At 43.5% G+C, this 17622-nt stretch overlaps 1 protein-coding gene across 2 annotated transcripts in view; it reads left to right on the top strand.

Annotated features, from left to right (window-relative positions):
- The window catches only part of Plekhg1 (pleckstrin homology and RhoGEF domain containing G1), a 74920-nt gene extending 59785 nt beyond the window's left edge, over nt 1-15135 (top strand). For both annotated transcript variants that reach the window (XM_051206010.1, XM_051206009.1), the window contains 3 exons: nt 17-39; nt 3645-5265; nt 11615-15135. In XM_051206010.1, coding sequence (XP_051061967.1) covers nt 17-39; nt 3645-5265; nt 11615-12627 — 2657 coding nt within the window. In that variant the 3' untranslated portion in view covers nt 12628-15135. The remainder of the gene's footprint in view (nt 1-16; nt 40-3644; nt 5266-11614) is intronic.
- Nucleotides 15136-17622: the final 2487 nt, after the last annotated feature.

Genomic DNA, 17622 nt, shown 5'->3' with positions numbered 1-17622 from the left:
TTCGTTTGTTTTTCAGAGACTGCACATGACATCCAGAAGGTAAGTTTGGCCATGAAGAGTTTGCTGTGGGCATCTTTCACCTCAGTGTCCTCCCTTATTAGTCTCATCCCCGGCCTGAAGTGTCACCATTTACCTTACACTGTGACATTCTTATGCACTTTGCAGCTTTAGCCACTTGCCCTTGATTTAAGGAAAGCGAACTCGTTTCAATTTATTCCCTCCCCATTTCGTCTCTTGTGGCCCACGTCTGCCCGCTGAACCTGTAACCACCCTTAGACAGTAACCTTCACTCAAAGCTAGCTTGACCTGTCTCACACTGCCTGGAACCTACCGCTTCAGGGTTGAAGCCAGCCCTGACCCTCCTGGGTATAGTTCCCTTCCCATAGCACACTGGCTGGCTGTCACCAGAATGAGGGGCCCTTTTGAAGACTATGGTCCTAAGGTGGGTGCAGTGGCTCACAAAGTCCCTGCTACTTGGGGAAACTGAGGCAAGAAGAATGAGTGAATCTGGGAGTTTAAGATCAGCCTGGGTAACATGGTGAACCCCATCATGAAAGAGAAAAGAATTACAACTCAGACTATAAACCTCCCACTGTTGCAACAGGTGTAGTGTGAGATACAATGAAACTTTGCTATGTCAAGTTGTATCTCTATAGGGCTTGTGTTCCTCTGACAAACCATTAAGAGATGGTAGACATTCTCTAGAAGAGCCTAGCGTGTCTGAGGTCCTGGTTTAAAATCTCACCACTGAAGAAAGGGAAACTAAACTGGAAGTTGTATGGCAGGCTTATTCCCTGGATAGAGGAGCTGTTGATACCCTGACAAGTGATTTTTCCAATATGGCCACTGATGAGTTCTCTTAATTGACAATTCCTAGAATATTTATCATGGTTTCTCGTGTAAGGGGTAAGGATACACCCTCCTTAGCTATAAGGGTGTGGCTCTGATCATCTCTTCCCCAAATCCCATTTCACCACAGGTTAGCACAGGGATGAAGTGACCTGATTGGAGATGTCATTCTGTAAATATGTTTCTCTTATTGGTTAAGATTGGTTGACAAATAGGAAGGCAAGATAGGTGGGACTAAGAGACAAGGAGGATTCTGGGAGAGGTAGTAAAGAAGAGTCAAGATAAAGGATGTGAGAGAAGAGGTTCAGACCCTCTCTCTTGTCAGAGTTAGCCAAAAAGAAATGCTAGTAACAGGCCAACAGCTTTATATCTAACACAGTGTCTCTGTGCGTTATTTTGAGGCTGACATGGCTGTGGGACCAGGCTGGCAGGAAAGTGCTGGTAACAGTGACCTTGTTAATAAAGGCTTTATCCTCATTTAAAAACCCTAGCTTGGAAGACAGAGGCAGGAGGCTCTCAGTTAACTCCAGGTCCTGTCAAACAAAACAAAACAAACCCTACATTCAAATGTCTAAAAAGCAGCTTTGACTTGGGAGGTGATTTCAGTAACTCTAGGACACACTCGTGTTTTTTCAGATACTGTTTGTTTTCATTTGAAACTTTATAACTTTATTGATTTTTCCTTGTGAAACTTATTTTCTGAACTTTGCATAAATTGGGTCACCAAGGAAAGTACCCTAGCCTTTAATGCAGCTGTGATAGAATCCTGGCACCAAGTCCCTCCCAGTAACTGCTAAAGTTAAAGCTTTTCTGTCTTAGTTACCCAGGAAAGTTCACTTCAGAACTATCAAACTTTGGAAAGACAAAAGCCATGCAAGGAAAACAAATAAAGAATCTACCAGTGTGCTGCTGCATTAGCAAAATTCTGTCTCCTAACAATAATGGGTTGCGTGCATCCTAAGTGTGAAAGCAGATTGGCCCTATTGCATTGCAACAGTTTAGTATTTCTTCCTGTTTATATATCCTGAACCCCTCATCCTGTGTCTGTAGTGACTAAGTTCATAATAAGCTGGATTCAAATGTATTTCTGCTATTTATAAACACCTCTTGATAGCTGTTTTACCTTAGCAGGCCTAGCTTCCTACTTTAAAAAAGTTATTATCAAGACTTAATGCGATAACATAATTTTTAAAGATGCCTAATACGATCTTTGGCAAAAGGCAAATAGGCCATAAATGATGCTGTTATCAAATTAATAAGCACCCAGAACGGACAGTGTGGAAGAGCAGAGGGAAAAAATGGGCACATTAGCCCTGGTAAAATTGAGGTTTCTGACTTACATACTTCTATGCTGTGACTAATCCTACATTGTTTATTTCTTAATCTCAGAACTTCATCAGGCCTCTGAATGACATACTGGATACAATGTTTCCACTTCATCTTCATTATAAGTAGTTACCCCCCCCCCACCTGTGTTTTTATAAGCATAGTATCAGTGCATTCTGAATGAAGGAAAAGGAGAAAAGATGCTAAAATTTTGGTTAAGATTTATAAAGGCAATAAAACTATATGCAAATATCTCATATGTGAATATGTGAAAATTAATAAGACGAAATTATTAATTTTTATATGTTTTAATAGAAAAATGTTAGGATGGAGTTTTATTTTTGTGCTGTCTACTACTTTCTTTCTGGTGACTAGACTGACAAGTGATGATCAATTCTTGTTAATTTGACATTTCCAGTAGGTTACTTGTAGAACTTTAATCGAGAAACATGTCCCTCTCTGGTTCTATTTAATTTGAACAAGCCTTAACTATTTCAGCTCTTTGGAGCTGGTTCTTCCGTGTACAGAATAGTATCAGGGTTATCTGCTCCTGCCTCCAGTTCCCATTATAGAACCGCAGTCCAGTCTGCTCTCCTCACACACTGATATTCTTGGGAGGTGGCTTTTGCTGCATTTAGTATACATTTGGCATACTGCATTTCAGGAGATAGGATTTTTCTAGACAGCCAAGCTTCATCAGGAAAGGCTCTAAGGGACAAAATGTTCCCTTGTTTTCTTTGATTAGGAATCATGGTCGTCTGGATTCACTTCCAAACAGATAACTAAGCATTAGTTAAATATATTTCAACAACAAATGTTATACCATTATCTCAACAGTGGGTTAAACTCCTGTAACAAAGCCTCCTTGCCTGGAGTCTATAAATTAAGGTCAGTTCTGCAGTGAGCCTTCAAGTTTAAGGAAACCTTGAAGTGTGTCATCAAGTCACCAGGAGGCGATCCCGATGGGACAAGAAATTATTAAAGGTATCAGGAGTAAGATGTTGAAATGGAGTCTTGCATACAAGCAGGTATTAAGGTGTAGGCCCCAATGCATACTCATTTATGCAATGGATAACTACCACGCTTGCCATAGTTCACTTCCGTTCTGTTTTGGAGCAAAGATTTTAGAGTCAGTTAAGTTGGAGTTCTAACCTTACTACTAACCAGAAAAGGCAAGTTACTATTTCAGCGCCTAGGTTTTCTGATATCTATCTAATTCATAGACTGAACCGCGAAAACTAATTACAGTTTGTAAATAAATAAATAAATAAATAAATAAATAAATATCCCTGCCCTTTCTGCCCCCTTGTCAAAAATCCGAAATGCTCTTTGACTCAACTGAAAACCAACAATGTCTAGTGGTCATTTCCTATAACAACAAGGCCGTCTAAGCTACGTGGTGATGTTCCCCAGTGTTACATCTTCCCTATGGTGCAATAATTCAGTTGCTCTGTGTCTGTCTCCTTCAGGTTTCTAGAGAGGAAGGCTCTTCCCCGCTGACTTCTGCCACACCTCCTCCTGCCCAGAGGAACAGCCAGCCAACCAGCACGGCCATTATCAGTATGCTTCGTGGGGGCGGTGCTATCAGAAGCCTCTGGACGGATCACCACGTCAGGCGGTCCACACAGGCCAACGAAGAAGATGACGATGATTACCAGATGTTTGTCCCGTCCTTTTCTTCCTCGGATCTTAATTCCACCAGGTTGTGTGAGGAGAACACTTCCAGTCGCCCTTGTAGTTGGCACCTGGGATTGATTGAACCCGCCGAGATCGCCAGCTCCGGTCACAGGATTGTCCGACGGGCCAGCAGTGCTGGCGAAAGCAACACATGTCCTCCTGAAGCAAGAATTCGGGACAGTGAAGGCTCCCAGTACTGTCCCAGGAGAGAACTGCAGAATGGCCCTCAACCAGGGGGACAGGGAGGAATGACTCCCTTTGGGTCATCTGTAGAGTTGACAATTGATGATATAGACCATGTCTATGATAACATAAGTTTTGAAGACTTAAAGTTAATGGTTGCTAAGCGGGATGAAGCTGAATCCTCTTTTTCCAAATCACCCAGAGACTCTGTGCGCCCCAAGAGCACCCCAGAGTTAGCCTTCTCAAAGAGGCAGGCTAGCCATAGTACAAGCTCTCTCTACCCAAAGAAAGAGGCAGCTCCCAGTGCTCAAGAGGCATCTAACCAAAGCATACATGAATTCCAAGTAGTGGAAGAAAACATCTATGACACCATAGGGCTTCCAGAGCCACCGTCACTGGACTTCAAATGTAGCACTCTTAAGCAGCCTAAAAAGAATACCTTCCTGGGCTTGGAAGCTGATTTTGCATGCTGTGACAGCTTGAGGCCATTTGTCTCCCGGGACAGCCTCCAGTTCAGTGAGGACGATGTGTCTTACCCTCAGGGGCCCTCTGATACTGACTATTTGAGTTTGTTATACGACACTCCCCGCTGTAACCCACCTATTACCGATAAGGCTCTGTCAGACAAACAGTCTGAAGACGTCGATGAAATCTGGAATGACCTGGAAAATTACATCAAGAAAAATGAAGACAAAGCGAGAGACCGTCTCCTCGCGGCATTTCCTGTCAGCAAAGATGATGTGCCAGAGAGGCTATGTGTCGAGAGCACCCGAGAGCTGAGCAGAGACGCAGGACATGCCACATCTATGCTGTCCCTTCCTGGGAGTCAGGGTTTCCTCACTCCTGGAAAAAGCAGGCCTGCCAGGGCTAGCAGGGCCAACTGGTCCCGCGAAGATGACTTGACCTCTACAGAAGGCTCCTTCATGAGTCTTAACCAACTCTCTCTGGCCAGTGAGGTGCCTCCTGTGGACAGTCCCTATGACTTAGCCAACTACAGCCTACCCCAAGCAGACCCAGAAAACCCTGACCTTGGGTTGGAGGCCACAGACAAGACCAAGAGTAGGGTCTTTATGATGGCAAGGCAGTACAGTCAAAAGATTAAGAAGGCGAATCAGCTTTTGAAAGTGAGAAGCCCAGAGTTGGAGCAGCCAGCAGCCAGTCAACATAAGCCCATTCCCAAAGACTTGGCGGCCATCTTGGAAGAGAAGAGACAAGGAGGGCCTGCCATTGGTATGTTCCGAGCTCTGTTCTTCCTTCCTGACAATCAGGTGTGGGAACAGGCTTCCCAATTCTAACTGTCCTCAGGACGGACACCCTGTGAGAACAGGCCACAAAGCCACTGTTGGCCCTCGGATCTTTACTTCAGTTGGGTCATGTAAACTAGCATGATTGGGCCTTGGGGCTTGGTACACATGTAATGTTACTATAGAGTTGGCACATTTAGGAAAACATTTCTGGAATGCAGCCTGAGATGTGAGAGAAGCTATCTGCTTTAACCTATGAAAGACGCATAAGAATCCGCAGTGTGTTGGGGAGTAGGTGTACCTCAAAACCACTGAGGTTGGGAATCAGCTAGAATAGGGCTGCTGTTTGTTGCAAAGCACCCCCCCCCAAAGTGTTCACTCCCAGCCCAGAGATGCGGGGATGGCCCAGCTGGTAAAGGACTTGCCATACAAACGAGAGAACCTGAGTTGAGTTCCCTAGCACCCATGTAAGAAGCCAGGCTAGGCTCAGTGAGAGACCCTGACTCAGAAGACAGGGTGGTGAGCAACTGAGGAAGACATTCAACATTGGCGCCTCAGGCTTCCAAATACACAGGCATACACAGCCATAAATATGTACACACATACGAAACGGAAGTGCCCACTTCTACTAGAAAAGACAAAAAAAAAAAAAAAAAAGAATCCTTTTAAAGATTTACTTATTTATGTAATCTGTGTATGCCTGCCTGTATGCCTGTGTACCGTACGCATGCAATACCAGCACAAGCCAGAATAGGGTGTTGGATCCACTGGAACAGAGCTGCAGTTGTGAGCTGCCGTGCGGGCTCTGGAAATCAAACCCAGGTCTTCTGGAAAGGCAGCCAGTGCTCTCAGGCACGGCCCTTTATGTCCAGCCTCCCCCCCCCCATGTTCATGCATTTTTCTAAACTACAATTCATTTTTTTCCCACGTATTTCACTACTACATGGTGACTTAAAATAGCAGCCGGCTACAATGCATTCAACACCATCTCACTTGGTTTTTCTTTTTTAATTTTATTTTAATGATTCCAAGAAGCTTAAGTCTCCCGGCAGACTTCCTTTGCGGGCCTTGCTGGGCTTTTAGATCGGGAACACCAACAGATAAGTGGTTTCCTAGTGTGACATCCTGGAAGGCAGAACGAAACACTGATCCACGAGAAGCCTTGAGCTGTGACTGAAGCAGAAAAGAAAACACAGGAGAGGCACTCTCCTTAGGAAATCTTTTCATCCCCAGATACTGATTTCTGGGTTGGGGCTAGGAATCTGTCTTTTTCTCTTTTGAGACAGGGACTCATGTAGCCTGGGCTGGCCTTAGACTCCCTGTATCACTAACCACTTGAACTTCTGACCTCTTGCACACACACACCCCCCACCCAAAAGTTAGGATTACAGGTGGGTGGCCCACACCTGGTTTTACATGGCACGGGGATTGAACCCGGGCCTAATGAAGCACTCTTCCAACTCAGCCACTTCATAGCCCCTGGAATCTATATTCAACAATCCACCATATTTTAAGGAACCCTACCCTGGCCATGCCCTGTGACGAGGCCTAAAATTCCAGGTTTGGAAACAGGAGGATCTGTGAATTCTAGCCAGTTCTAAGCCAGCCTGGGCTGCATAGTGAGATCCTGTTTGGAAAGAAAGAGAGAGGGAGGAGGACGAAAGGGATGGAGGGAGGGAAGGAACAAGAGAGAAGGGAAGGGAAGACAGAGAAAGAAAAAGAAGGAAGGAAGGAAGGAAGTCAAACAACTACCTGCGTATGAAAAGAGTCAGTTTTCCAATTAAAAGCAGAAACCAAGTCAGACGTGATGGAGCGCACCTATAATCAGCACCCAGCAGGAAGGGCAGGGAGGTCTTATCTGGGTCCAGCCTGGGCTACATAGAAAAACCTCATCTCAAAACAAACAAAAAAAACCCCATAAATATGAAAGTTAAAACCAAACGGCATCAACAGGGTCAGCAAATGGGCCTCATGACAAGGCACATTTTGTGCACATCCATGCCGCTCAGCCACTCACTTCCTTTCTCTGGATTTGACTTCTTTATCTCCGTGGAAACTAGACAGTGGGGAGGAGAGATCCAAATCCTAAATGAATTCAAGAGATCCACGAGGGGGGAAACACGCCATAATTTAAAGCATTAATTATCAAAAGTTTTCATTTTCAGTGGTTTCCTACCAGATAAGGGAGTAGTGATGGCTTGGACTTGGTTCCTAAAGGGTTTTACAGAATCTTAGAGTTCTTATTTACAACAAAAACAAATTTAAAAAAAAATTGATTTCTGTGTCACTGTGAGAGAGGCTAGAATGCATTTCTTTTTCCTCCCAGCAACAGCGATCTTAAAGTCATTTACATCCTCTTTCCAACGCTCTCGTCTTGGCAAGCAGGTTATTTAATAGTTGCAGGAAGGGACTGATGTCAAACTGCAGGAGGACTTGGGGTGGAGTGGGGTAGCATAGGTACACAGAGAAGTTGCATAGCGGTAATTTCAGCCAATAGCTGAGGTCCGGCCATTGTTTCCCAGGTTCAGGGAAAATATTATACTAATATTTCTGATGCTGGTGAAGAATTGAGTATGCACGCCAGCAGACTACAGTTCACCACTAACAGGCAGGGCTAGGTCAACTGGGGTATGAGCCAGCCACTAAGATGCAAAACTCTGAGCTTGTTTGAAGCGAGCCCCGCAGGCCTGATGAATTGGAACCTACAACTTCTTTGAATAGAATTCTTCTCGCCCACTTTTGAAGTATTGTGGCTGCTGATTGGGGTCCCGTTTGCTTTTCTTTTTTCCTTCTGGTTCATCCCTCTGTCTTCCTTCTTGGGGTCCCAGGAGATCTCTTCTAAGTTTTGCATCTGGACCTTTTCTTGACATGCCGGGCTACTAGGCTGTTATGGACATCTTCCTCCATCTAAGAGGAGCATTCCCTCCCAAAGGGTCTTTGTGACCATGTTGTCTTTCCCCCCTCATGGCAGGAGCATAACCCTGGGGCCTGCCGTCTATCAGACCTGTTTCCAGTGGGTGATCAAGGCCACTTCCTGTGCCCACTAGGCTTTCAATCAGTTGACATTATGACTCCTTTTCTCTCTCTTGTTTATCTGGGCACAGGACGCCGTAATCGAATGGACCGATTCTCCAGACTTCTGCGCATGGGCCTTGCCACTTTGCCAGGAGCTTGCTCTCGGTGTTGTGCGGAAGGAAGAGCGCCCTATTCACCTGCTGAAACGCTCGAGCATCTTTATTGAACTCTGTCCCGGGGGTCTACAGGCCCCCGGTCACATGTCCACCTAGAAATCGCCCAACCAGGTCCAGTGCTCCCAACTTTTAGAGCCCTATTGTAGCATGTGACCATCTTGTTCCGCTGATAGTATTTGACTCCTTGGAGTGACGTTTTCATATAGGCTGGAGAACTTTTTTGTGTAATATAGGGAGAGCACAGTTCTATGCTTCTGTTTATATCTGAGCAACATCAGAAATATCAATATTTTTTTCCTACTCCTCTGTCTTGAAATCAGCATTGTTTGATATTTCCTGCCACAAGAATTATTTCAATTTTTGATGATAAAAGAACTCCAACTTTCGAATCTTCGTGGGGGGGGGGGAACAAGAGAAATCCTGATATCATCATGTAATAATAATGTGTATGTCCTATATGGACAGTAGCAGAAGTAAAGGCGTAGGCAAACTTTGACCTGGGTTTCCTAGGCTGGAGATGTCAATGGTGGTGGCCAGCCATTTCCCATGCATCTGGATAACAAGGTCTATTTAATCACAGCTTGAGCTATGAAATTTTGTCTTGTCCTTACTGGCAGCCTGCAAGGTTGCAATCGCTCATTGGGAACATTGAGACAAGAAATAACAGATGAGTTTTCTCTTCTGGTGAGATACATTCAGAATTTATCAATGACCCTCCTCTCTGTCATCTAAAGGTTAAAGCGCCCAGTAGGAGTTATCTATGGGAAGCATTTTAATCCAAGGCCATCTAACTGCTGTGGCTTGATTTACACACTGTCTTGACTCTGTTGGGTGGTCTCAGAAAAGGCCCATACACTTGAAGTCCTAGGCTCAGAAGGAAAGGATGAAAAGAAACCCATGTAATGAAGTAGTTGAGACCAGTTTCCTTCTAGAAGTCTGGCATCCTAAGCAAAATGTACAACATTGTTCTCTGAGACCAAAAGCTCATAGATTGATTACCTTCAATAATAAATTAGCCTGTGGAGGCGATTAGCCAGGTAGTTTTCCCCTTTGAGTGCATGTGTTTGAGTAAATGCATATAAGACTTTTGAAATGTCTTTATTTATTTTATTTATATGTGTGTGTGCCTGAGTATGTATGTATGTGTGTGTGTGTGTGTGTGCATGCAGGCGCCCTTAGATGCTAGATAAGTGTGTCAGATCCCCTGGAACTGGAGCTTACAGGCAGTTGTGAGCTGCCCAATGTGGGTTCTGGGAATCAGACTTGGGTTGTCTGGCGGTGGAGCCAGCACTGTTAACCCATCCCTCCAGCCCCATATAAGCTTATGAAAGAAGTTGGGGAAGCGGTTTTGAGGAGGCTAGGGCTTGTGGAGGATTTTGAGAGATGGGTGAGGCTTGACAAAGCAAAGATAAGGAGAGTGTGGGAGGGAAAGGGCCTGAGAAATACAAGGAGCATTTTATTTAGAGACGATGTGGCGCATGAGTATTTTCACATTGCGTTCCATTAGCTGAGGGGCCATGTCCTCCAATCAAACTTTATGGGTAAATTTATGCTTTTGTTTCAATTGCACGTTAATTCCGCTTTCCCTCAAATTGTCATCTCTTTAGAACTCTGTGGAAGTTCAGCTGTAGATCAGTTCCAGGCTGCATACAACAGCTCCAGCCAAAGCATAGGACTTTGTCCAAGGTCCTGCTCCCCGTGGTTGGCTCTCATAGTTAATACAATATGCCAGGCTGGGGGAGAATGGCAGGCACAGAACACTGCAATGCAAGGGGATGGTTAGGTGGTATTCCCTGGGGTGCTGCTGCATTTGACTTGGTCTTAGGAGTCTTTACTATACCACTTAAGGAGCAATTTGGCAAGTTTTTGCTTCTAGAAATTTCTGAGCAATATTCTCTGTCCTTAACTGCAGTTTAAAATGCAGTCCGAAACGCAGAGCATCTGAATGTAAACTCTAATGAGACATTACACAGATGGCTTGCCTTGATTGCTGGGAGCGGGGTTGGGGGGGTGTCAAGGGGAGAAAGGATGGAGGGTTACAGCGAAAAGCACATAATATAGCGAGGCGTCTCCATCTTCAAGGAAGGCAGGCTGAAGAACCAGCAGAAGTTCCACTCAATGCATCCCTCACTGAAATTTAAAGGCTAGTATAGCAACAACAGGTTACGAAGCGTGTAAATTGCTCCATCATATATAATGGCATTTGCGGGTTGTCACAGATGGGATGAGCTTCCTTGAGAGATGCCATGCAGATGTCAAGCAATACACAGGATGTCCAGTGTGTTCCCAGAGCACAGCTGGGTGCATCTCCCGAACCGACTCCCTGCTGGCTCAGGAGAATGTTCTCCATTGCGTATCACCATCTAGGTCATGTCTGTGGAGATGCCTGCACTCTGAAGTCAGACAACGTGGAGAAGGGGCTGTGGTTTAATTAAAGGTGGCAAGTGCTTTTTTGGAAGCAACTGTCAAGTTGTGTTCTTAAGCCAGTGCCAGACAGCATTCCGTTATGGAGTGCTTGAGCAAGGGGTCTGTTCTCGGTGGCTTAAGAGGCATGGGCTTTTGCTCTTGGCTTTGGAGGAATGGGAACGGATATGTGAGCTAGTCCCTACTTGAGCTAAAGGAAAGAACTCTCCAGTATTCTGGCTGCCAGGCAGCAGTGGCAGAGGGCTATTTGGAAGTCATGGGCACTGGAACAGCTCCAGGAGGCAGCTTTTCTAAGAACATTTGTTTGAGGGCGAACAAGAGTAGTGTGAAGCCAGGGGTGGCTACAGCACTGTGGTCCTGGTTCTTTTAGTGGGCATGAGGTATTTTTATACATCAGGACATTAGCTCTAGTGTTCTCATTTGGCAATGACTTGTTTTCAGCATTGACACTATTTTGCGGGTTAAAGGAAGCTTCATGACACACACTGGACACCCATTCAGATAAAATAGTGTAAAATTCAATCAAGTTAAATGAACTCTGTTTTTATTAAACTGTGGCTTATTTCTATTAGCATTGTATTCAGTGACTGCTTACCCTTAATCTTAAGTCTCTTGTCTGTTTTTTACATACATCTATTAGGGTGTAATGTCCTTATTTTTAAGCTTTCTAGGTAGTGATAACACAATGTATACTTAATGGTTTCAATATATGCATTCCAGGTGCCAGGATTGCTGAATATTCCCAACTGTATGACCAGATCGTGTTCAGAGAGACACCCCTTAAAGTTCAGAGGGATGTCTGGGCGAGGACCCGAGAACCCTCTCTCCACAGGCCAGCATCACCTTCCCAGGCCCAGCAAGGTGGTGAGGACTGGCTTTGGCATTCACCCTACAGTAACGGAGAATTAGCGGATTTCTGTCCCCAGCCAGAGCAAGACTCACAGGCAAAATATCCCACGTTAGAGATCATCGCCCAAAGCATTCCCAGACAGTTGTCGGCGGCTTGTTCAGTGCCTTCTCTTCAAGTGTCAGACCCTCTGCTGGGCCCTGTGCAGCGGTGCAGTGTGGTGGTCAGCCAGCCCCACAGAGAGAATTGTCAGGACCTTTACAACTCTCTGGGTCGCAAAGCCCAGCCCGCCAGCAGGCCCCAGCCATCCTCCTCAATCTTGATAAACAAATCTCTTGACTCCATCAACTACCCAAGTGAGACAGAAAAAAATTTACACAAAAGTCCCAGGGGTGCAAGCCAACAGGATTTGCTGTCGGGCCTAGTGGACTCGCATCAACAGGACACTGGAAAACGCTCTGACCTCACTCTCCAAGACTCACAGAAAGTTCTGGTGGTAAATAGAAATTTACCCTTAAGCGCCCAAGTAGCGACACAGAACTACTTTTCTAATTTCAAAGAGACAGAAGGAGACGAGGATGACTACGTGGAGATAAAGTCAGAAGAGGAGGAAGTGGATCTGGATCTCTCTCTGAGTCGGGGCAGGAAGTCTGACCCAAAGACCCTGGACCCTGACTGTTCTGGTAACCTTTGTAGACACAGCACACCTTGCTCTTTGAAAGAGCCTGTGAGCGGCAGGCTTGGGTTTCCTCCTTACCTGACAGCCTGTAAGGACTCCGACAAATTGAATGATTATCTGTGGAGGGGGCCGTCACCCAGTCAGCAAAACATTGTCCAGTCTCTGAGGGAGAAATTTCAGTGTCTTAGCTCCAGCAGCTTTGCCTAGGGTTCTAGAAGTGTCTGAATCGGCACCTCAGGCTTACAAGTTACCAATGGGGATGAGGTGTGTTTTTTTGTTTTGTTTGTTTTGTTTCTTTTTTATGTATTTATCACTTTAAAGCAATTTTGTAATGCCTGGAGGTGTAAAACATGCCCTCCTTTCTTTAAGGCCAGCTCTTTGAGCTGGCTGGCTAGGGCATTGCCCCCATATCCTTACAGTAGAGCTCATACGACTCTCAGATTACCCCCTCCCACACCCCAAGGAGTTTTATACTGTGACTCAGAGGTAGCACAAGTCTCTTCCACACCTTTTAAAAAGAGAAACTAGAGTTATTTAAAGAATTCCGTGTGGCATTTCTGTATATTTATGGCAAGACTCAAGAATGATATATGCCAGGGACCACAGATGAGGATATAGTCTCATCACGTATTTTAAGGTTCCCACACTGGTGTTCCTATCCCATTTCATTAGATGTCAACACGACGTGACTATTGAAAAACCTAAAATGTAGCCCTAGGACCAACTGACTGTTAGAAAAATAAAAATCTTTAGCTGTATTCCTAGACAAGGTCCAGCTGGTGTACCACTAAGTATGGTTAAGTCTATAATTTATGGGGTGAAATAAACTAATTCTTTAATGGCTTAAAAAAAATCCAAACTCAAAAGAATGCAAGCCAACTTAATTATTAGATAAGATAGGGGAGATTTCTGGAAACAGTCTGATTATGTCTTCATGTTACGACTGAAGAGAGAATTGCTTCCCCAAAAAATAAATCCAACAATCCAAACATCCCTCTATACTACTATATATGCCTGTCTCTTATCAATACAGAGTAAATCCTCAGTTAAAATAAGACAAAATGCATTCAAATGGCCTATCTAGAGCTGTTCTTCACAGGCAGTTTCTTGAGCTATGGACTGAATGCTCTGCTTGAAAAGTCTTTGCCACAGATATGGGCTAGAGTTTAGTTTCTAAATAGTTCGTGACATAGGGCCTCTTTCAGAGTTTTGGAACATAGAGAACTGAGCCTCTGATTGCTAGGTTCTGGCTAGTAACTTCCTTTACATTGCAGTTGTAGTTTTATACAGCATTTCACTGTGATAGCACACCTATCCAACTCCCTGTAGATAAGAATGAAAGATGCAGAGAAATGAAGACACAGGCATTGCTACTTCAAAAAGGCGTTTTAATGAAGGCTCCACAAATATAGCTGGACTTTTACCTCATAGTACCCTTTGTGTTCTCATTTTACACAGTGGAACATTCTGGAGCCTTTCCTCACCCTCTCACTTTCCATTTTTAACTTATGTCTTTGTTTGAATTAAGCAATCGGTTCCGTTGAAAAAGATGAAAGCAGGAACTGTAGGGAAAGACGCCAGGCCCATCATTAATGGTAAGCAGTAATAAAGGATCACTCCCAGCTTCCCATAATTCTTTCCCTCCTTTAACTCCTATCCCCCTTTACCTTCAACTGTGCAACATAAAAATGTGACCATCCTTATGTTACAAATAAGATCCTATGGTGGTGGTGTTGCTTTGCGTTTCTTGTCCTGTAGTTACCAAAACAATTGGGATTGAAGGTGATACTTGGTGGTAGAGCCCTCGCCTCATGCTCCCAGGCCCTGGGTCATCTCCAGCACTGAGTTAAGTGGTTCTGAAAACATTCCTTTTTCCATTGCTTTTATTTAGGCATGACGTTAGTTTTCCAGATAAAGCAACAGCAGAAAAGATGAGAACTCTGTTCTTAGAGTTTGCTGGAATTTGTGTAGAAATGCATTTGTATCACTTGTTTTTGTTTGTGTCTTTGTTTTTTGTTTGTTTGTTTTTGTTTGTGTGTGTGTGTGTTTTAAAGTCACTTGATCCTTGCTCAAGGGTGTAGCTTCCTGTTTTGTTTTTGCTTTTGTGTAGCCTATATGACTCACATTCTAATATAGTCCAGGTTACTGTTCTGTCTGAGTCTCAGATATTATTAATTTTTCACACCAATGTTTTGATGCATGGTTTGCTGTCATCTACAAAGGTGGATGTGATAGTGTACAAAATGTCTATGTATGCAGTCCTATGGGTTCTAGGATAAATCTGTAGTTTTAATGATAACCTCCGTGGGCCATGCTGCAGACTTTGAGAGCCGTGTGTGTGTGCGTGTGTGTGTATGCGCACGTGCGTGTGCGTGTACACGTGTGTTCATGTACATCTGTGTGTCTGTCTGTGTGTACATGCTCAGATGCTCTCTCAATGTTATCAATTCAGTGCTTTTGTTTAAAATAGTTTTTTTGCAGGTGGGGTGGCAATGTATATACTTGGGGGGGAATTTATGTAATTAAAAGTTCTTACTGGATTGCTGTACTGAAGGTTCCAATTTTATATATATATATATAAGTTCACTTTTCACCTACTTTTTTTCTTTGTGGGGAAAGCAATGCATCTTGGAAAACATAGTTTAAATACTGTATATAAGACAATGAAAGTTAGTAATGCCCATTATTTAATAAAGTTTGTAAAGTGCAAAGTAAGTTTTTGTTTGAATTGTGTTTGCACTAGAACATATGATTTTTATTTATTTATTTTTGCCCAGACTACTTGGCTATAATACTCTTGTCATGCCTTGTGAACCACAGAGAAAATGATTCACGGTAATGTCCTAGTTAGCTCTACCAACTGGACACAGCCGAGAGTCACTGAAAAGGACAGCGTCGTGTAAGGACTTTGCTAGATCAGATTGGCTGATGGGGTTGGGTTGTCCTGATTATTAATTGATGTAAGAGGGTCCAGCTCAATATGGGCAACGGCATTCCTAGGTGGGTGGGTCTAGGCTACATTAGAAGACTAGCTGACCATAAGCTCCTGAACCAGAGAGCAAGCTAGCAAGCCTCATTTCCAATGGTTTTCGCTTCCAGTTCCTGCCTTGACTTCCTTCAGTGAGAGACTGTGGACTGGAAGTGTAAGTGACTGAAATAACCCCTTCCCTTCCTTCCTTTGGTCATATTGTTTCTTACAACAGAAAGGAACCAGGGCAGAAGATACACAAAGTCTCAGTGGGTCGTGACAAACCACTTGTCTACATTGCATTTGAAATAGTAAACTTGGTGTCTGAAATGGTTTTTGTTTTTTGACAGGAGGCTAAAATAAGCCAGTCACTAAATTAAAAATATTTCTACTGAATGATGTAATAATAAAACATCGTTTTTGTTATTAAATTGAAAAGTTAATCTAAATTTTTAGTTCAAAGTAAGGCTTAGTTCATATAACTTTGTATTTCAAATTTTCTTGGATAGATTAAAATTATAGAGACAAAAGCACGTATCTATAAATAGGTTATTACTAAAGTTTTTTTTCAAATCTATTTCCAAATATAAACAAACCCTAGACAATTCAGTTGAAAATATAGGCTGCCTGATTCCACCCATGTGGAAAAGCAGTTGAGCATCTTCTTTTAGTGAGGCATCTCTACACATCATACCAAGCTGTCCTCACTGTGATGACTTACTGGAAGTCATGTGTTATTTAGAGAAGCCAGTGACAACAGAAAAGTCCATGATGTATATAAATTCTCTGCATAAATCTTCAGAAGGAAGGTGGGATAAATGTGCACTAAGTTGTCATCTGCCATTAGAAGAAGACTGAATATGAAGAGTAAATGTCAGTAGTCCTTTATGAGCTCTTAGTCCTCTATGTGAGCTGTGGCTTTCTCTAGCTAGCCAGCTAAGGCTACACTCAATTCTTTCACTCAGGGATGAGAACTCGGTGATATTGTCAATCAACGTGTCTCCCTCAATAATCTTGTGTGCACGAGATCTGAAGCTTTATTGTTCATACTAATTTTTACTTTAAAAACTCTCAAGACATAAGTATATTCTTATGGTTTTCTTCTAACACTGCCCCTGCCCCCATAACTAGCTTACTGTGGCATTTTGTTACATTTAAAAATTAAATAAATACAACAGGCAGTGGTACACACACTTTTAATCCCAGCACTTGGGAGGCAGAGGCAGGCAGATCTCAGTGAGTTCCAGGACAGCCAAGGCCACACAGAGAACCCCTGTCTCAAAAAACAAACAAAAACTTAGATAAATTCAAAGCCTCACTGTGCCATGCAGAGGAGAAATTTTCTCTGTCTCCCTCCTTGGTCCTTACCTGGACACTCTGGTTGGATCTAGAGACCCAATTAATATGTAGCCAATTAACATGAGAAAAATATTACCATTTTTATTAGTTTTATGCAGACATGGGGATATTTACAGAAGAACAAAAACCAAAGAGATGCCCATAGCACAGTAGTTTTAGACATCAATAACTTTGTGAAAGAATGTAAGGACAAACAGATCATTCAGCCAGGTCAGTAACTTTGAGAGATATTATTAACAACAGATAAAGTCAAAGATGGGGTTGCAGATGCAGAAGCTGGGGGGAAACGAAGGCTAGCTACCTCAGAGCTTTACACAGGTTCAGTGTAGCCCCAGCGACCAATCTCTTAATACCAAGGTGATTCTCCAAGAGAATCTATATGGCCTGTTGTAGGTAAGACAGACTCAGTGGTCCCCTCTTGAAGTTACGAAATTTTCAGCTGATTGCGCCTTAAAACAATCAACTGGCCAACTAAGTGTATTCTGGGATGGCATATTCTTCACTCCTTTCATCATTCTATATAACTAAATTAACTTAGCAGGATGCTTTACACTGTATTTGAAAGCTCTTTTGCAGGGGAGCAAAGTTCCCTTTTAGAGAAACATTCTACATGGTGGCACATGCAAGTCTTGTCTACTTGATCCTGCACAATGCTTTGGCAATTTATTCTTGACCAACTCATGTTTAATGATTGACTAGACAGAGTTCAAAACGTACTGAAGCCCAAAGGAAGAGAAAACAATCAAACCCAGGGTGTATGGAGACAAGCGTGAAAAACAAGCAATGGGCTTTTAGAAAAACTCTTAGGGAGACTAGAGAGATGACTCGGTGAGAAGCACCGGCTGCCCTGCAGAGGACCTGGGTTTGGATCCCAG

This window comes from Phodopus roborovskii, unplaced genomic scaffold (genome assembly GCF_943737965.1).
Source record: "Phodopus roborovskii unplaced genomic scaffold, PHOROB, whole genome shotgun sequence".
Classification (NCBI taxonomy): Eukaryota; Metazoa; Chordata; class Mammalia; order Rodentia; family Cricetidae; genus Phodopus; species Phodopus roborovskii.
The sequence above is the reverse complement of the archived record's forward strand: the minus strand, read 5'-3'. Positions and strand labels throughout refer to the sequence as shown.